At 43.9% G+C, this 21759-nt stretch overlaps 1 protein-coding gene across 1 annotated transcript in view; it reads left to right on the top strand.

The window, feature by feature from the left end:
• Window positions 1–21759, top strand: part of LOC137439581 (TBC1 domain family member 10A) — a 97730-nt gene that overhangs the window by 15360 nt on the left and 60611 nt on the right. Inside the window, exon 3 of the mRNA XM_078768188.1 lies at window positions 6300–6399. Coding sequence (XP_078624314.1) covers window positions 6300–6399 — 100 coding nt within the window. The remainder of the gene's footprint in view (window positions 1–6299; window positions 6400–21759) is intronic.

Consider the following 21759-nt stretch of genomic DNA (forward strand, 5'->3'; position numbering starts at 1 on the left):
CTCACCTTGTCATTTGTTCTAACATTTGACCTCACCTTGAAAGAGCACACTGATTTGGCTAGGTTAGCCACATGGGAAGCTTCGTTCTTGCTCATCTCTACTACTACGTACTACTTCTTGAATGGTCATGACCATCACCCTGGATGTATCTTAGGCATTTAATCTGATTTCTGAGCTTTGCCACCATTGTTTTCACCCCTGTCTGTCTGTCTGTGTCTGTGAACAAGACATCGAATAAATTGTGGACGGATTCGAACGAAATTTGGCAGAGAGGTAGCATATGTGACAAGGACGAAACTATTAGATTTTGGTGAAGATCCAGATTCGGATCCGGCTAGTTGAATTTTAAAAAGTGATTTCACTATTGGGAGATAGGGCCAAAAACGATACGTAGCAGGATATCTCAAAAAGTTAACGGATTTGGACGAAACTTGGTGGAGAGGTTGGGTGTGTGACAAGGAGGAATTGGTTCAATTTTGGTGAAGATCTGGATGTAGATAGAAGAATTTAAATGATTCTTCACCATTGAGAGATAGGGCCAAAAACGATATATAGCAGGATGTCTCAAAGTTGTGGAAGAGTTCTGACATAGACGAGTTATGACAAAACTAGGTGCATAAATTGGTTAGGTGACAAGAACGAGCTGGTCAGATTTTGGTTCAGGTCTGGATCCAGACACGACATATCAGTGGGATACAAAACGTAAACTGTTCACCTGGTATGCTCTCTACTGAGTGCCTTTCTAGTTTGATCTGTGTTTCTGACGTATCTTAGTTTTCATAGTTTGGAGTGATAGGTGGGATGCCAGATTGTATCAAAAGCATGAGATATGTCAAGAGAGACGGCCCTGATCTCATGTCTGACATTGAGGGCCTCCATCCATTGTTTGATGAGTAGAAGTAGCATGTCCAAGATGGAATGACCTGGTCTGAAACCAAATTGGTGATCTGGGATGAGGTTGTTGGAGAAAAGGAAGATTTCATATCAACTGCGATGGCAGATTCCATGACCTTGCTGATAATTGGAAGTAAACTCATAGGTCTGTAGTTATGGGGATCCGTTTTTGCACTTACTTTTGTAATGTAGTGATGTTGGCTGATTTCCAAGCAGATAGAAGATGACTGAGGGCAAATGATAGGATGAAAAGGGCAGAGGATGTGCAAGAGCAGCAATGCAGGTTTTTCGGACACGTGAGCTGATGCTGTCTGGTCCATTTGCAGAGTCAGAGTCAAAGTTTGAAAGAACCTTCTCCACCTTTTTCAGGTGCAAATGATAGAGTCCACCAGCTTTATGCGTTTGAGGATTTTAAGAGAGGTTGATACTTTATCAGGAAAGTTATACTTTTTCAGGAAAGGAAAGAAGGAAAAAAATGTTATACTCGGACATAAAATCCATCTCGCATGGTCACTCTTTTCTTTCTTTAAATGTCAGTGGCAGTATGACAGGTGTTCGGATAATTGAGATAATTTATTGACTTGAAAGATGTTACTCCCCTATGGTTAGAAAGATTTTCTGGCTCGATGTTTTGGTAAATTGTCCATCCTGTATTTCCCTGAAGGCATTCCACCGCAGCATGAGACCAGACGGGGACCAAATCGGGCAGTCCTGACAAATGACTTTTCCCTGAAATACATTCCCTGAAATTGCTATGATTCTTGAAAACTCTGTATATATCACAAACCTCAAATATATATCTATGTTCAGCCAGGAATTTCAATATCACTCGAGCAAAAACCCTTGCAAACCTCAATTGGGACAATTACAGCAGAACGTGGGCCTGCAGAGTCTCACAAGGTCATTGAGATTTATTGTACAGGGTGTTTCCAAATCCCAGAATAATGGGAATGTTTATTTTGCAATTTTATTGAAATAATTGCTCAAATTGCGATTCACTTACGCGCATACACATCAATTATTGTACTGTATGTAGGTTTCTTTGAACATTTCTTTACAGTGACACGGATTTTGGGCTCGTTCGTTTCTGATTTAATTCATCAGATCTCCAATAGGACGTAGTCTCGTGGACTTGATGTCCATGAGGAATTTCATTGACCTGAATGTACAATGTGATATTCTTTTAAAATGCTGATTTCCAGTGTCCTTGAAGAAAAAAACGTCGTGGTGTTAAAACTGGACTACGTAGGGGTATTTATATCAGTACTCTGTGTGTGATGTCCTTTCCACCTCAAAGACATCGTCTCTTATAGAAAAATAACAACAACAACAACATGCATTTTAAGGCCATTTTCCCTGCTAGAGCAGGGGTTAGCCTTGCGGTCCCCATGACAATCTTCTCCATTTTGCCCTATTTTCTGCATCTCCCCTTAACCCCCTTGCCCGCATTTCTTCTTCCACCATCTTTAGCAAAGTCTTTCCCGGTCTTCCCCGTCCTCTACTTTCTTCTCCATTCATTTCCACAACTTCTCAACCAGTCACTTTCATCCTTCCTCATTATAGAAAATATAGAAATTTTCATTCATCATTTCATCTGGTGCCTGGTGAAGAATAGCCTGGTGTTGGCTTAGCGGTTAGGGTGCCGGCTTGGGATCGTAGGATCCTGAGTTCGAATCCCGGTCGATCGCTGAATTAACACCAGGGCGGTTGACTCAGCCTGTCATCCTTCCGAGGTCGGCAAATTGAGTACCAGCTTGCTGGGATGAATGATCCGGTGTGTACCCCAATTTAGAATAGGTACACCGTATCCCTGCACATCGTAAGATGCGACTAAGGGTTGGCGTCAGGAAGGGCATCCGGCCATAAAAACATTGCCTCAAAACAGGGCCCCATGAGGTCATGGGGCCCACAAGGCCAACCCCCACTCTAGTGGGGAAAAATGGCCTTTAAAAAACGATCATTCATTCATTCATTCATTTCATCATCATCATCATCATTTCATCTTCATTCATCATCATCATCATGCATTCATCATCAATCATTTCAAATCATCAAATCGTCATCATTTCATTATAATCATCAAATTTCATCATCATTCATTATAGAAAAATAAAATAAATGCAAAATATTTCCTTTGATTCTGGGCTTTTTGAAACACTGTGCAATGAAGAATTGGTTTTGATTGTGAAGGCTAGTGCCAATCTGCATTAGAAGTTGATTGACGTTAGGTATGCTAACTGCCGTGGGAAGTGAGGAAAAGCTGACGTTTTGAGCATTAACCCTTCGTTGGCGCAAATGGGGAACCTTTACATCTCACTCTAAGGGCGGGTTAACATCCGAAACATCAGTTTTCCTTTGCACCCCACCGCATTGAATTTTTGTATTTAATTTTTATTGAAACCATTCTTGTTTAGGTTGATAAAATGAGGATGACTTCTTGGGGGTGGGGGGCAGACTAGGGGAATTATTGTGCAGGCAAGTTACTGTTGCAGAGAATGTGGAAAAACTGCCCACAACACATACGTTCGGCTATTTTTTTTACCTCTTTTTTTTTTTTTTAAAGTCCTCTGAGAGTAATGGCACACCCTGCTTTTGCCACAGGCAGTGTTGCCATGGCTATGTGTGTGTGCTGAGCAGCATTCGAACAGGTTTATCTAGTTCATGTTGAGAGACAACCCTGTGTTGCCTGCTCCCCCTCCCTGGTTTCCCACTGGGCTCATCTGAGTGGACTTTTGCAGAACCATAGGCCACGCTTACAAAAGGACTATTATGTCCACGTGATTTGCAGTCAAGTAGTCAACCTTACACACCCTCGGAAGCAATCGGCTGTGTGATGTAATATCCCTCGAGACTGATTTTAAACATGGTTAATTCTAATCCTATACAGAGCCCACAATCGGACGGTTCAATGGGATGGTCATGACATCATGGGGATATTTTGTGGCCATAAACGTAAAAGAAAAAAATGAATTTTGAAAACTGAGTTACTAGATATGATCGGTATCAAAATTCTCACTTTACATCCTTATGTGGGGGGAAAAGCATCATTTACGCAGAAATTCACTTTGTGGCTTTCCCAGTAATTTTGGGAAGGTCCATGTCTTGTCCACAACTAGTTGGGATCCATAATCGAATGTAATCGATGTGTTTTGTGATGAAATATGGACATGGCCAAAGGACGTGGCTGTTCCGCAGGAATTGCTGGGGAAATTGCTTAAATTTGCATTTTCTATTTGGTGTTCTTGATTTGTTTGGGCCGGTTCAGCTTGTTGTTCACATATGAAAACATAGCTCAAATCGATTGGCACTCGGTAGAGAGCATACCTCCGCCAGGCTGAACAGTTTACGTTTTGTATCCCACTGATTGGCCAGATCTTAATCCGGAACTGAACCAAAATCGGATTGTTCTTGTTACCTAACCAACTCATCCATCCAGTTTTGTCCTAACTTACTCACAAATTTTTGAAATATCATGTTATATATCGTTTGGTCCCATCTTTCAATGGTGAAGCATCACTTTAATTTTTATTTTTTTATCTCGGACCTGGATCTTCACCAAAATAGATTTGATCCATCATTGTCACACACCCAACCTCTTCACCAAGTTTCAGCGGATTCCATCCATAACATTGTGACATCTCCTGATGACGAACAGTGGTGAAAATATAACCTCCGTCCTGAAAACATAACCTCCGTCCAACTTTGATGATGTTCACATCATCTATCTATAATTCCAGTAATCTCTGTGTGTATGTGTGTGTGTATGTATGCGACAACGATTTCTCGACAACTACCGGTCCGATATACTTTAAACTTGCCAGGTATATTGCTGGGGACCCGAGGATGTGCCTTTTCAAGGTTTGAAATTAATCGGACAAGTACTTACCGAGCTATGGCGATTTAGCCGTTCGCCGTTCGCTTTGGCGTTGCGAATGGACCAAACCATTGCATGTAAATAGAGGGGGGGGTTCTGTGGTCGTTGCGAATGGACCAAACCATTCATGTAAATAGAGGGGGGGGGTTCTGTGGTCGTTACTGCCACGTGGTTTCAAAGTTTTTTTTTGTTGTTGTTGTTTGCACGCATGATTTTTTGCACCCACGTACGGGCACGCCCTAGGATGTTTACACACACACACCCCTACACAAATTTTTTTTTTTTTTTTTTTTTTTTGGCAAGGAACGGGCACCCACGTACGGGCACGTCCTAGCTTATATATAGTACGGGCATGCCCTAGTATATATCCAATTGTCCATTGTAATTCTTGTAAAGGTACACAGTCTCCTAATGTCCTCCTCCAGCATGCTCGTACATATGTACAAAGGTTGCACAATCAGTATTGCTTGTTGGGCCATAATAACTTTATTTCTGTAGATACAGAAATGCAATGTATTCCTTTGTCCATGTGTTCCTTCATCATTGATGATGCCTATTTTCGCATAACTTTCGTCAAGAGTAACACGTTTCTCCCACCGATTATATACCAGAAGGTTTGCATAATCTCTGAATATACCAGGAGGCTGGAGATAGCTTAGAGGTACGTACACATACTTGCCTTTGATCTGTCTATCCTGGGTTCAAATCTCAATGAGCTATAAACTTCACTCATGCTTTGCATGCAGAGCGATGTGTCAAGATGTGCCCCGTCCATGAGAAGGACGGTTAAAGATCCAAATGAGTCTTTCATGAAGACTAGGCGAGTTATCACCGGCACTTTAGCCAAATTCCAAATTTCTGCCCTGATTGTCTTCTGGGGAGGTAATGTCAAGCCACCCAGTGTAACACTTGCCCAGGAACTGCTTTGGAAACACCATTGCTTTGTCGAGGTTTATGGTATATTTGAATGATTTATTTGAGATGCTGATTTGGTTGTTTTTCATAAAGCAGATGAAACTCGTTACCTCCGCCGCCGAAGGTGGACTGGTGGACTGGTTGGGTGTGTGGCAAGGACGAATTGAATGGATTTTGGTGAAGATCTGGATATGAATTTTTTTTTTAAAGTGATTCTTCTTCATTGAGAGATGGGGCCAAAAATGATGTATGGCATGATATTTCAAACAGCTATTAATGATTTTGATGAAATTCGGTGGATGGGTTGGGTAGGTGACAAGAACAAGCTGATTCGATTTTGGTTAAGGTCTGGGCCTGCAGAGTCTCAAAAGGTCTGAGATTTATTGTACAGGGTTCTGCCTTTCATTGGGATACAAAACCTAAAATGTTCAGGCTGGTGGATGTACGTGCTCTACTGAGTGCTGTCCTATTCTTTTCTGATAATAAAGCATCTGATGTTCCCAAAGTTAGCTTTTTGGAGTTAAAGGATCTTGTTTGGCTTCAGTCTTCAGATGTATTGACAATGTGAAGCTATTTAAAGATTTTTATTTCTTTTTGTGTGTGTACACATTTGTAGTGAAGAGGCCTGGAACATCGGGGTGATGCGTCAGCGGGAGCTCAAGTGGCTCGACATGCTTCAAAATTGGGACAAATGGATGCCCAAACGCTACCAGAAGGTGAGGATCCTCTTACTCGCAGCTTTCATTCTGTGTAGTGTGATATTCTTAAATCATAATTTTAGGCCACAACCTAGCGCTTTGTGAAAAATTATGTATTTTTGTTAATTTTGTTTGTGATGGGTATATGAGAAAAATTGCAATTTTAACTGTAAAAACAAACTCCTGTCTAAATGAGAATGATGCAAGAAGACTTCGCCAACCCCAATAAGATCAGTTAAAAGACAAAGGATCAAAGGAGGAAGTTTTGGTTGCATCATTACGACGTCTTCTATTGGGGAATATGCAGGCCACAGGCCGTATACTTTTGGGCATTATTATCCAACTCTGAGTTCTACCCTGGCCTTGTGCAGTTGGTAAACCCAAGTTATCAAAATGCTGAACACACATTGTGTAGAACGCCAAGCAATTGCTCATTTGTTGTGACAATCCCACTGTTGTCACATGAGTCATTCAATGGCAAGTTTTGCAACAGTGTCATCCTTATGTCAACCGGCGGACTATTTGATGTGTGGTTCAGTGTATTGATCGGAATGTAGCAGTAGGGCACAGTATAATACTAGAACGCCACTCAGTAGAGCGCATACTCCCGCCGTGGGTTTAGTTGGAATAATACGTTTTGTTTAACATCCCCTCTCCCCAAAACAATAAATGAAAAAGAAAGTAAGCCCTAACTGTCAGAGAATTTATTTTGATATATCTCGGAATTAGAGGAGAAAAACATAATTTAAGAATAAGAATAAAAGCTTTAATGCAGTAAAACAGAAAAAAATCTTTCCCAAAAAAATTCCTGGATCCGGAATAATATCCTGAGCTTCACCAAAAACTAATCAATTCTTCCTTATCCCAAGGGCAATCATCCCACCAACTTTCATCCAAATCCGTTCAGAACTTTTCCAGATATCTTGTACACACACACACACACACACACACACACACACACACACACACACACACACACACACACACACACACACACACACACACACACACACGAGTGAATGCATTACTCCCTGGCAGGAGTAACAAGGGGGGAGATTGAGCCCGTTTTTTTATTTCGTTTTTTGTTGGAAAGTTTTGGTTGTGCTCTTTGGCTCATCACCTGTCAAAGTAATTCCTTTACGGTGGTCACTTTGTATGCCCCTCAAATCCTTTATTTCTTGAAGCCCCGCTTGGCTTGATTGAGGTGGATGCAATCACAGCATCCTCTTGAAAGGCTGCCAGATGTGTTGTTTTAATTGCCAGGTTATTTTTGGTGTTTGATGCTGCACAAAGGTGCTTTTTGGGGGTTTTTTATTCAGGGGTTTTCCCACGTTAGGAAATTTCAAAAATGGCAACAGAGATTGGGAGATTCGAGCAAGTATGAGAATGGAAATACAGAATGGGACATGATTGTGCACAGTTAATTGCTGTGTATTCGGACTGGAAGCGGAGCGATCACTTATCCTGACTCGGACATGGAGTTACATCTGTTTATTTTACGTGAAGAGTGGTCATGTAATGCTCGTTGACGGTAACGCGCATGACCCATTCGCAGTCCCTGCTGAAATGGGGGTTGGACTAAACCTTTTTGTGTACTTGTTTGTGTTTGACTTTCTCATTTTATTTTGATACTCTCTCTTTTTCTTTGTTTCGATGTCTGAAATGTGTAAATTTGCCAAAGTTCCTCTTCTGGGTGTATAGAGTATGAGTCTCGTACATCTCTCTTTATTGTTTTAACTTTCTCTTTATTGTTAAGGATCTTTTTCTCCCCTCCCTTTTTCTTCGATTTGCACATCATGTTGTCATGGGTGTTTGTGGTATATCTTTTTATTTTTTATTTCTATAAATACAAGGGTCTAGGCTCATGGAGGAGCTAAACCATAAATGCAAGCTCAGACTACCAGAGTATGGGGGAGATGGACATACACAAAGAGGAAAGGAGAATAACATAAAAATTGAGTAATGACTGCTCAGAGAAGATGACAATGGGAAAATATCAGTGTGTGTAGAAGCTATCACAGATGTGCATAGGTGAGTGCAGTGGGTAGTGATAGTGCATTTGAAGACTGAAATTATGATTATTTGAAAGATGAGGCAGCAGATGCAGGGAGACTTCTGCATTTGGGAAAATAAGGGGACGAACGGATGAATGCAGGTAGGCAACAAGCCTGGACTTTGGGATGGGTGACCAGGTGAGTGATTCATGACCTGACAGAGTAGTAGAAGGGGGGAGAGGTACGTAGCAGAGGGAAGAGTTGCAATGTCAGATGTAAGCTTGTATAAAAGACGGCCCATCATCCTTCTACTTCCGGGAGTGTTAATCCTTGGGAATTAGCATTGACTTGAGATTCCAATGGTGTGGTAGGCCTTGTTTTTTTCAATGGCCTCAAAAAGAGAAGCATTGAATGTGGGAGCCCCAGCCCAGAGTTGTGAGCCATACTCTGTGGAAATTCTTATAGATGCCATGGACACTATGATGAGCTTGGTGTAGCTGAGGAATGGCATAGTTCTATGGAGGTGATCAACCTTTCATGCCAGTTTGGTGATATGGTCCTCCCTCAAAAGCTTATGGCAGTTATTGAGGCCAAGGCGTTCCAGTAGCTCTTCAGAGAGCTGGATTGGATAATTTTAACAAAAACCTTGACACAGGAGGCTATTTGGCCCATCATGCCTGCACTACAGCACCAGGCCAAACAAATCTGTCTCAGGCCACATACCCAATCTCAGTTGGGGAATGGGGAGGTGCCTGATAGTGATGTGTAACCTAAATGTGTATACCTCTCTCTAATACTTCTAGGGACCTATCCAATTCCAATTTGAACTTATCTTCAGTATAAATTGCTTTAAAAACAAATTTGATTCCAAATCTTTGTGGGAGCATGTGATTTGTGGGTATTGAACTTCATTCCTAGACCAGATCATCTGCATACAACAACTCCCACGGTAAACCATCCTTTACGTTCCGAGCCAGCACCTCCATCACAGCTACAAATAGTAGTGGACTTAGTACCGACCCCTGATGCACTCGCACTTTCACCTCAAACTCACCACTGTTTCCGCCCTTCGTCCTTACAGCTGTGCACGCTCTTTTGTACATTGCCATCACTACCCTGATCAACCATTCCTCCACTCCTAACTTCCTCAATGCCCATGTCACTACTTCACGTGGAACCCTATCGAATGCTTTCTCCAGATCAACAAACCCAAGAAACAACTTCTTCCTCTTCTCCATGTACTTCTCCTGCAACTGCCTCACAATAAAAAGCATGTCTGTCGTTCGTCTTCCTGGCATAAATCCAAACTGCATTTCGTCAATCTTCACTTTCTTCCTTATCCTCCTCTCCAACACCCTTTCCAATACCTTCATTCCATGCTCCAATAACTTTATCGCTCGATACGAGCCACAGTCCAGAGGGTCACCTTTCCTCTTGTATAGAGGGATGAGGGTACTCAGTTCCCAATCCACTGGAATACGGCCTTCTTTCACCACCACATTGCAGATCTCTGTCATTCTCTTCACACCCCAATTTCCCGCTGCCTTCAACATATCTCCCACAACTCCCGTCAGCACTCCCGGTGTACAACAAAGGAATTTATTACGATTACATGGAAGATTGCACCGATTTGAATGTTGACACAGAGAGAAATGGTTACAGTATAGTACTGTATGTTCTGTGTGGCTCAGTTACCACTTGCACCACAGCAGCCATGCTGATGTGCAATTACATGTGTAAATTACATTACATTTAATGTAATTACATTAATTTTTAACAGTGCCTGGTGGTGGCTTAACGGTTAAGGTGGCTGGCTTAAGTTCCTATAGGGTCCTGAGTTCAAGCCCTTGTTGTGCCGGTGAATTAACACCAGGTGGGTTGACTCAGCCTGTCATCCTTCCGAGGTTGGCAAAATGAAGGGGCATCGCATCAGCGGCACAGCTGTGTCCAAAGAAAATGATGCAGCCAAGCAGCCACAGGCTGCATACAAATAATTCTTAACGATGTACGAGAAACAATAAAATTCTCATGGTGGGAAATAAATGTCACAACTCGGCTCAAAAACTGCGATTGGTCGAAATGAAATCCCGTGATAATGAAATTGGTACACAGGTTGCCCGTGATTGGTCCAAACCCACGATATTTAAGGATTTACTGTGTCTGTCAAGAATAATGTAGGTTCTACGATGCTGCCTTGTGGAACAAGTCTGAAGAGAGTTTATAGGCAAGGGTACAATGAAGGGGCACCTGATATTTCTACTTGGCTGAAATCAAATAAAGACTTGAGAAAGGGGTCTTGAATACCAAAATAAAACAACTTGGAAGTCGAGGCTGGATGCAAGACAGTATCAAAGGATCCAGAGAGATGGCCCAAACCCTTGGCTAGTGATTCACCGCATCCCTCCACTGCTGTGTTGGAAGGAGTAACATATCCAAAGTGGAATAACCAGGTTGGAAGCCAAACTGGTTGTTAGAAAAGAGAGAGAGAGAACCTCTGAGGTCAGTTACAATTATGGACTCAATTACTTTGATTATGATGTGAAAACTGCTGATTCGTCTTTGATTGAGGGGATCCGTTTTGTAACCTTGTCCATAAGAGTGATGTTTGCAACTTTCCAAAATGGAGGAAGTTGCCCATTGAAGAAAGACCTGTGAAAGAGGAGAGAATGCATGATGAAGCTAGAACGGCACTCTGTGGAGTGCATACCTCTGCCGGGATGAGCGGTTTATGTTTTGTATCCCACTGATAGGCCAGCTCTGCGTTTGGACCTGAACCAGAATCTAATCGGCTTGTTCTTGTAATCTACCCAACTCTTTCACCAAGTTTTGCCATAACCCGTCCACAACATTGAGATATCATGCCTCATTTCCTTTCCTTTTCATGATCCTTTTGGCCTCATTTCTGAATGCTGAAGAATCACTTAAGATTATTTTTAAAATACTTTTCAAATATATATCTGGGTCACAGCCCATCTGTCCACCAAATCTTGTCCAAATCTGTCCACAACTTTGAGATATTGTGCTCACAGACAGGCAAACAACCAGGGGTCCACCATCAGTGGCATTGGTAATTAAACCAGTTACTGAGGATTGGAGCAATTGCACCTTCAGGACCAGTTGCTGAAGATTGCAGCAATTGCTCCTTCAGGACCAGTTGATGAAGATTGGAGCAATTTCTCCTTCAGGACCAGTTGCTTAAGATTGGGGCAATTGCTCCTTCAGGACTAGTTGCTGAAGATTGGAGCAATTGTGCCTTCAGTCTCAGTTGCTGAGGATTTGAGCAATTGTGCCTTCAGGCCAATTGCTGAGGATTGGAGCAATTGCACAATGAGGACCAGTTGCTGAAGATTGGAGCAATTGCGCCTTCAGAGCCAGTTGCTGAGGATTGGAGCAATTGCGCCTTCAGGACCAGTTGCTGAGGATTCGAGCAATTGTGCCTTCAGGACCAGTTGCTGAAGAGTTGTTTAGCTATGTGGGGAGGAACCTTCTCCATGATGAATTCCACATTCTGTAGGGATCATTCCGTAATGGGGGCATGGAGAAAGGGTGGGTACAGGAAGGTCCGGATTTGGAATCTTGGCCTTTTTAGTGAAGAGAAGACGTCAATAACTGCATTTTCTCGAGTAGTGTCTAACATGACTGTCCTTTAGGAAGGAAGAAATGGAAGGGAAATGTCTATCAAAGACAGATCTGATCAGCTCCCACCAAACTTTAGAAGAAGTTAAAAAGCTGGAGAATTTTGATCACACGTGAGCTTAATGCTTTGGCTTGGCTCTTCCGGGAGATATGCAATGGTTTTGGGCTGTGAGGACAGACTGCGTGTTACCATCAGTAGGGCTTGCTTCCTTCCAGGAGGAGAATGCAACTTGTTTTCATGCAATGACCTCCCCACATACATCGGTGTACTCGAATTGAGATGGACATAATAATTGAATGTGGGATGGCATGAACTTGTGAAGATTTCTTCTCTCAAGGTGAACTCTCAAATCGGTCTCCCTCTTCCGAATCCTGGTGGCATCTTGTTAAATCTGTTTCTGGTGTTTGTTTCCCCTCCATCCCCTCCTTTACCTCAAACGGCTACACTGCTGACTCCGCACGTGAAAAAGCTGAATGCCTCAACTCTGTGTTTGCCTCAAAGTATTGTGTCCCAACCCCGTCTCTCTCTGTAGCTACCTTACCCAGGCATACCCAGCTGCTCCTGGACTCTGTCCTTCTCGCCTGACAAGGTGGAGAAGTTTCTGTCAATCCTTGACTCTGATTCTGCAACTGGATCAGACGGCATCAGCCCACGGGTCCTAAATTCCTGCTCTGCCGCTCTTTCACACCCTCTCTCTGTTATCTTCACCCTCTCTTTTGCTCAAGGTCATCTGCCATTAGCATGGAAATCAGCCAAACATTACTGCTTTACACAAAAAAAGGTGCAAAAACAGATCCTTGCAACTACAGACCAATCAGCCTGCTCCCAATTATCAGCAAAGTCATGGAATCCGTCATTGCTTCGGATATCATATCCTTCCTCTTCTCCAATGGCTTGATCTCTGATCATCAATTTGGATTCAGACCAGGTCACTCTACTCTGGACATGCTGCTTCTGCTGTCTCAACAATGTATGGAGGTCCTCAATGTCAAACAGGAAATTAGAGCTGTCTCCCTTGACATATCACGTGCCTTCGATACGGCCTGGCACCCCACTCTGCTCACCAAACTCTCCTCCTATGGTATCCATGGAAATCTCCACGCATGGCTTGTGGACTTCCTCTCTGGTCATAGTCAACGTGTGGCCCTGAATGGATTTCTGTCATCTCCCCTTCCTGTTCAGGCTGGAGTTCCCCAAGGCAGTGTTCTGGGCCCTGTGCTTTTTTCTGGTCTTCATCAATGATCTCTCTGACTCTCTGGAAAATCCTCTATCTCTTTGCTGATGACTCCACTCACTGCCGCTCCATACCTCATCCTTAGATCGGCAGTCTGCAGCCTCCTCACTCTCTGCAGACCTGGACAAAATTAGACTGGTCAAACAAGTGGAACATGTCTTTCAATCCTGACAAATCTCACACTCTTACTATGTCTCTCTGAAATGACCGTCTGGACAACCCTCACATCTACTTTCTCAACAATCCTCTCCAATAAGTTTTGTCACTCAATCTCTTGGGTCTCACAATCTGCCATAATCTTTCCTGGGAAAACCACATTTCCAAGGTGGCCTCCAAAGCCAGTCGCCGACTGGGCATCCTCCGTCGTGCGAAGTCCTTCCTTGGCACACCTGAGCTCCTCACCACATACAAGGCTTTCATCCGCAGCTCAATGGAATACTGTTCCCCCCTCTGGGCCGGTGCTCCTGCCTCACACCTAGCTCGGCTTCACGCTGTTGAAACCAAAGCTTTCAGAATCATTGGAATCTCCTGCGATGAAGCTAACTCCGAGGGCCTTTCTCACTCACCACAGGCAGGTTGGTGGTCTTTCTGTCTTCTACCAACTCCTCTCTGGCCTAGGCCCCCCAGCCCTGTCTGTGCTCTGTCCATCAAATACTCCTACAGATCGCACAAGATCTGCCAGCAACCCTCTTCCGGTGAAACTGCCAAAATCAAGACTCTCTGCTCACCTTCACTCTTTTATTCCTCTTTTTTCCCGCCTCTGGAACAAACTCCCTCACTCTCTTCAATCCCACTCCTCCCTCCAGGTCTTTAAAAGAGCTGTTCACCACCATCTCTTATCTTCCCACATCCAAAACCTTGATCTTTTCTACCCCCGTTAATTCACTCAGATTCACTTTTTTGAAATACCGACTTCTTTCCTGGAAGTCCTAGCTGTGTCCATGTGTTTTTTTGTTTTTTGTTTTTTTACCTCTCCCACCCCTCCCCCACCCTCCTGCCCATGCCTCCTCCCCTCAAGCTCTCTCCTTCCCACAGATCTCCCGATGTCCCTGCTCTCAAATGTTGTACTTGTGTGCTTCCCCCTCTCTTCCCATCTTGTCTCCTGCTCCCTTTATTTTGTCTTGTGTGTCCGTTTTTTTTTTTGTTTTTTTTTTTGTTGTCGTTAATGTTAGCTCTTACACGACCCTCGATCTTGTATACAAAAAAAAAAAAGCAAGTAGTCCGTTGTAGAATAAATTCCATGAGCAGTCATGGTCTAAGTCATCGTCGTGGAGCTAATGTTATGATGGACCAGTTGTGAGTGGAGCGGGCGGCTTTTTGGGCAGACAAATCAGCTTGACCAAATTGCCATACACGTCTGAGCCTTTGAGTTCTCTGCTGAATGCCAAAGAGATGCCGACTTTTCCAACCGGTGGACAAAGGAGCTGAGGGTGACCAGGAAAGACACACATGACGAGGTACAGCAATGAATTGCCTTATTTGGGGGGCGATAAAGACTGAGTAAATCCAGTCATGACTGGGCTTGTTACCTTCGCAAAAGCGGAAGGTTATGTTTTGATCGCTGTGTATTTATTTGTATGTCTGTGTGTGTGTATGTTAATCGCATAACTCAAAAAGTATTCAACCGAATTGCATGAAATTTGGTGGGATGATTGGTTATTATACGGGACACATTTGATTAGATTTTGGGAAACAGATTTGCTCAAATTCTGACTATTTTTAACTCGATCGTATTTCACTCAAAGTTATGAGCGACTGAAGAAGAAGATGTCCATCCAGGACGTCATCACTATAACGCAATCTCCCGCGATCATTTCAACCTCAAAAAAAATTATAATTGCAGATTTGACAATAGATGAGGCATATTAACAAACGAATGAAACAGATTTGCTCAAATTCTGACTATTTTTAACTCGATCGTATTTCACTCAAAGTTATGCGCGACTGAAGAAGAAGATGTCCATCCAGGACGTCATCACTATAACGCAATCTCCCGCGATCATTTCAACCTCAAAAATTTTATTTTGGCAACAAAAGTAGCTGCGGCGAAGGTATGCGCTCTACCGAGTGCCCGTTCTAGTTCATATTGAAATATGTGGACCAACATCGAGCCAAATGGCATTTAAAGTTTCTACAGGTTATGGATAGCAAACATGGGTGAGCAGAGAGCAGTGTATATGGCATCAGCAGAGTGAGGGGTGGTAGCCCATAGAAATAAACAACACCTTGTGACAGAGAGGCTCACTGCCGAATGCACTCTCGTGTAGGGTTGTGTGTGAGGAGTGAGGGGGCATGGGTTGTGGGGAAGGGAGGAATGAGCATACACAGCGACTCTGCCACAAGTGCAGGAATTTCTATCATGCTTATCAGAGCAAAGGAGACAATAACCAGGGAGATGCACTGAAGAGTTCAGCATGTCCTGTGAGAGCAATGCTTCATAGAGATACAATATCTGGCTTTACTGTAGCAGTCTGTATGGACAAATCTGTGACGTTAGAGTGCAGAACCCTATTGGTGAACCATAGGGTTAGAGAGGAGGAAGGATGCACAGGAGAACTTTGGCGGTGGGGGGGGAGGAGGTAAGTAGGGACCAGGTATATTTCTTTCTTTCTTTATTTATATTTACGTGAGTTGGCTGTCACCAGTGTGTGAATGCATTTCTGTAAACCCTTTCAGCAATGCGTGAGTTTGTGGAGTTGGTGAGGACATTTTGTGAGTTGATAGTTGTGGCGTTGCTCTAAGTTGGAAGAGTGCAATACATGTTTGAGGAGGTGAAAGGCAAAGGTGACACTGCAAAGAATTGTGTGATAGAAGGTGGGGGCAGAGGTTCGAGAGTAGGAGAGGCATTACGGAACACGTGGGTAAAATGAAGACCAGCACGACTTCTCCTCCCCTCCTCCACCATGTATTTCCTACTTATCTGAGAGAGAACTGTTGGGGGTTAAGAGTGTCGTATTCATAAGTAATAAAAAAAAAAAAAAATAGATTAGAGAAAATAGGCAGAGCAGAATGAGGACAAGGAACAGGCACGTATTTAAATGTTTACATAAAGCATTGTAAATACGTCCGATAGGTACTAGCGGCATAAAAACGAAAATGCGACTTCTGGTTTGTATCCCTATCTTTTGGGGTATATTTCCAAGCTGGCCTCCAAAGCCAGTCGCCGACTGGGCATCCTCCGTCGTGCGAAGTCCTTCCTTGGCACACCTGAGCTCCTCACCACATACAAGGCTTTCATCCGCAGCTCAATGGAATACTGTTCTCCCCTCTGGGCTGGTGCTCCTGCCTCACACCTAGCTCGGCTTCACGCTGTTGAAACCAAAGCTTTCAGAATCATTGGAATCTCCTGCGATGAAGCTAACTCCGAGGGCCTTTCACTCACTCACCGCAGGCAGGTAGGTGGTCTTTCTGTCTTCTACTGACTCCTCTCTGGCCTTGCTCCCCCAGCTCTCTCTGTGCTCTGTCCCCCAAATATTCCTACAGGTCGCACAGGATCTGCCAGCAACCCTCTTATGGTTAAACTGCCAAAATCTCGGCTCTCTGCTCACCTTCACTCTTTCATTCCTCTTTTCTCCCGCCTCTGGAACAAACTCCCCCACTCCCTTCAATCCCACTCCCTCCAGGTCTTTAAAACAGCTGTTCACCACCATCTCTTATCTTCCCCCATCCAAAACCTTGATCTTTTCTACCCCCGTGAAATCACCCAGATACACTTTTTTTTGAAATTCCAACTTCTTTCCTGGAAGGCCTTGCAGTGTTCATATGTTTTATACCTCTCCCACCTCCCCCCAAGCCCTCTCCCTCCCACATTTCTCTCGATGTCCCTGCTCTCAAATGTTGTGTTTCTGTCCTTCCCCCTCTCCCCATCTTGTCTACCGCTCCCCTTATTTTGTGTTTCATGTGTCGGTTTGACTTTTTGTGTGATTAATGTTAGCTCTTTCACGAGCCTCGATCTTGTATACAAATATATATATATATATATATATATATATATATATATATATACGATATATGTCACAAAAAAAGTGTGTATGTATATATATCAGCTGGATTACTGAGCCGCATACCATACATATTTTGAGGTAAACATAAGATGAGAGGTTAGTTCCAGAAATATATAAAGGTAAACTCCCTGTCTAACATACTCTGATTGAGGCCTCATTTGTTTCTTTAACATTTCAACTCTGGATTTGTTTCTTCAACATTTTTTTTTCCACCCCCCCCCCCTTTTATTTGTTATGCATTGATCTTAGGCTCATAGTGGAGCTTGTACATAAATCGCATGCAGGACAGACATTAGTAGACATCAGGGTACCTTTCTTGTGTAATACCAAGGGTATTCATTCCGAGAGCAGAACGAACCATCGGTTCAGGTGAGAACACTAAATAATCGAGGCGGTTTTTATTTTTGCATTAAAAGCCAATCAGATAATGTTCCAAATTTGCATTCAATTACTTCATGTCCATATATTCTGAATTTTTGCTCCCCCATCCATGTTTTTTTCCTCCCCCTTCCCTTCTTGTTATTTCTTTACTTTCTCTCCATTCCCCCCCACCCCCCCCCCGTCTCAACCCCCATCCCCATCCTCTATTCTCTCGATTTACTCCAACCCTTTTACTCATGCATAATTAAAATACAAACACCCACTCTCCCCTCCCTGATGGATGCATTTCTGTTTGATCTATAGGATTATGATGGACTCGTATCTGTTTGATCTATAGGATTCTGATGGACTCGTATCTGTTTGATTTATAGGATTCTGATCGACGCATATCTGTTTGGTCTATGGGATTGTGATCGACGCATATCTGTTTGATCTATAGGATTCTGATGGACTCGTATCTGTTTGGTCTATAGGATTCTGATTGACGCATATCTGTTTGATATTTAGGATTCTGATCGACGCATATCTGTTTGGTCTATGGGATTGTGATCGACGCATATCTGTTTGGTCTGTAGCATTCTGATGGAGGAATATCTGTTTGGTCTATAGGATTCTGATTGACGCATATCTGTTTGATCTATGGGATACTGATGGACGCACATCTGTTTGTTCTATAGGATTATGATGGACTCGTATCTGTTTGATCTGTAGGATTCTGATGCTCATATCTGCTTGATCTATAGGATTCTGATGGACTCGTATCTGTTTGATCTATAGCATTCTGATAGACGCATATCTGTTTGATATATAGGATTCTGATGGACTCGTATCTGTTTGATCTATAGGATTCTGATGGACTCGTATCTGTTTGATCTACACGATACTGATGGATGCTTATCTGTTTTATCAATGGGGTTCTGATGGACGCATATCTGTTTGATATTTAGGATTCTGATGGACTCGTATCTGTTTGATCTATAGGATTCTGATGGACTCGTATCTGTTTGATCTATATGATACTGATGGATGCTTATCTGTTTGATATATAGGGTTCTGATGGACGCATATCTGTTTGGTCTATAGGATTCTGATGGACGCATATCTGTTGGATCTATGGCATACTGATGGACGCATATTTGTTTGTTCTATAGGATTCTGATGGACTTGTATCTGTTTGATCTATAAGATTCTGATGGACTCGTATCTGTTTAATCTATAGGATTCTGATGGACTCGTATCTGTTTGATCTATAGGATTCTGATGGAATCGTATCTGTTTGATCTATAGGATTCTGATGGACTCATATCTGTTGAGCTGAACAATTGGATTGGCACTCGCTGATTTTCTGCTCTTCAATCCTCACTGTATATATTTTATCCTTTCCCATTTGGTTCCCCTCAAAACGCTTGTGTTTTTGACGTACCCCATTTCCTGTGACTGTCGAGCTGTCGGATCATAATTATGCATATTCGGAAGGCAAAATTTTTTAAATATATATATATATATATTGTTGCGGATATGGGATTGGCATCCATCCATATCCGCTTGTAAATATTCCCCTATTTCCTCCATACTTCCCAACTATCCCCAATCCCCCATTCCCTAGTCCCATTTTCTGTAAACAACACTCTGTAGACCCGACCTCCCCCTATTTCCCCCATTAAATGTCGCATCCAGGTCCACCGCATCTCACGTAGACAACTATAGGACATCTTGCTAGTTATTCTTAGTCTATGTCAGTTAAGGACTCGTTTCCATTAATTCTGACTCTTCGTTGCACCAGAATGTGATTGTATGGCACCGTTAGGAAGTTTAGGACCTCCCAATACCTCCCTGCAGCTCTTCCTCACGGTTCAACAACAACAACAACAACAACAACAACAACGGCGGCGGCGCGGGGAGTGTGCGTCCTCACTCCGGCTTGGTTGGTAGGGGGTGTTGGGAGTGCACCAGGCCTTTCCAACGAGCCGCCATCGAGCATGTGCTCGACGGGGTTACCAAGTAGGGGCTCGCTGTCAGCTCCTCATCAAGGGCGGAGCCCGGTAACCCCCGCACCCAATAGAGGCGGCGGACCGGTCCCATCTGGGGCGGAGCCAACCAGCCGAGGGCGTGTCACTCCCCGCTGAGCATGCGCAGGAAGAGGGAGGTGACGTCAGATGCGCGCTGAGCTTGGAGAGAGAAGGACGCCACCTCCGAGCGCTGTGACACCTCCCCGCATCTCTGGACTGGACCGTGCTTTATCCTGTCCCTGAGCCAAGGTGCACCTTGTGCTATCGACTGCCTGTCCTTCCCTGCCATCAATCCCTGTGTAAGTCAGTCTTGTTCCGTTTGTCTGTGGTCTGTCTGGGATAGATAAGATTGTATCTAAGTGCCTATCTCTTCTGTGTCTTTTACCTCACTCTACCTTGTAATCTACCCCTTTTCTCCACCACTAATTATATCCTCCTCCGGAGGTCTTGAGAACTGTACCCCTTGCGTCGTTTCATTTATCCTAGTCGTTGTGTCCTTTCCATCATTGATTTAGCGTAGCGCGATTTGGCCAACGTTCGAGTGGAATCGGGTGAGTTGGGGGTAATCGGGTAAACTGTGCAAACACGGCGGCCATTCCGCTCGGTCAAGCAACATCTTTAGCCGTGTCCGTAACAATTGGTGTCGAGGAGTGAGATACGGACCCGAAGCGCGCTTAACGCGCTCAAAATTACAAGTAACCGAAATTTGTTTTGTTTTAAAATAAAAACCCGAATTTTGGAAGTCGCGCTATGGCAGATCAAGACGGCTGGGTTCCGGTAGAGGAGAGTGGGGTAGAATCGACCCAGGACCCCAGGGAAGAAGTGGGGAAAATGGTGGAGGAGAGTAAAGAAGGTGTGGTTGAGGAGGTACCAGGTGCACAAAATGGCGCTCTCGCGCACGTGGTTACAGCGGCACCAAATTTTGCCGCGCCCGTGACCGTAGCAGCGGGCTTTGATGTGGGGGACTTCATGGCGCAATTTTTTTTTTTTTTTTTTTGTATACAAGATCGAGGCTCGTGAAAGAGCGAACATTAATCACACAGAAAGACAAACCGACACATAAAACATATAACATCGGGAGCGGTAGACAAGATGGGGAGAGAAGGGGAAGGACACAAACACAACATTTGAGAGCAGGGACCGAGAGACATGGAGACATCGAGAGATCTGAGAGAGGGCGAGGGCTTTGGGGGGGGGGGGGGGCATGGGAAGGGGGCGGTGGGAGAGGTATAAAACATATGGACACTGCCAGGACTTCCAGGAAAGAAGTTGGAATTTCAAACAAGGTGGATCTGGGGTGAATTAGCGGGGGTAGAAAAGATCAAGGTTTTGGATGGGGGAAGATAAGAGATGGTGGTGAACAGCTGTTTTAAAGACCTGGAGGGAGGAGTGGGATTGAAGGGAGTGAGGGAGTTTGTTCCAGAGGTGGGAGAAAAGAGGAATGAAAGAGTGAAGGTGAGCAGAGAGCCGAGATTTCGGCAGTTTAACCATCAGAGGGTTGCTGGCAGATCTTGTGCGACCTGTAGGAATATTTGGGGGACAGAGCACAGAGAGAGCTGGGGGTGCAAGGCCGGAGAGGAGTCAGTAGAAGACAGAAAGACCACCTACCTGCCTGCGGTGAGTGAGTGAAAGGCCCTCAGAGATAGCTTCATCGCGGGAGATTCCAATAATTCTGAAAGCTTTGGTTTCAACAGCGTGAAGCCGAGCTAGGTGTGAGGCAGGAGCACCGGCCCATAGGGGAGAACAGTATTCCATTGAGCTGCGGATGAAAGCCTTGTATGTGGTGAGGAGCTCAGGTGTGCCGAGGAAGGACTTCGCGCGACTGGCTTTGGAGGCCAGCTTGGAAATGTGGTTTTCCCAAGAAAGATCATGGCAGATAGTGAGACCCAAAATCTTGAGCGACAGAACTTCTTGGAGAGGATTGTTGAGAAAGTAGATGGGAGGGTTGTCCAGTCGATCTTTTCGGAGAGACATAGTAAGAGTGTGAGATTTGTCAGGATTGAAAGACATGTTCCACTTGTTTGACCAGTCTGTGATTTTGTCCAGGTCTTCAGAGAGTGAGGAGGCAGCAGACTGCCGATCTGAGGGAAGAGGAATGGAGCGGCAGAGAGTGGAGTCA

The sequence above is a fragment of the Myxine glutinosa genome, chromosome 14 (genome assembly GCF_964187855.1).
Source record: "Myxine glutinosa chromosome 14, kmMyxGlut1.1, whole genome shotgun sequence".
Classification (NCBI taxonomy): domain Eukaryota; kingdom Metazoa; phylum Chordata; class Myxini; order Myxiniformes; family Myxinidae; genus Myxine; species Myxine glutinosa.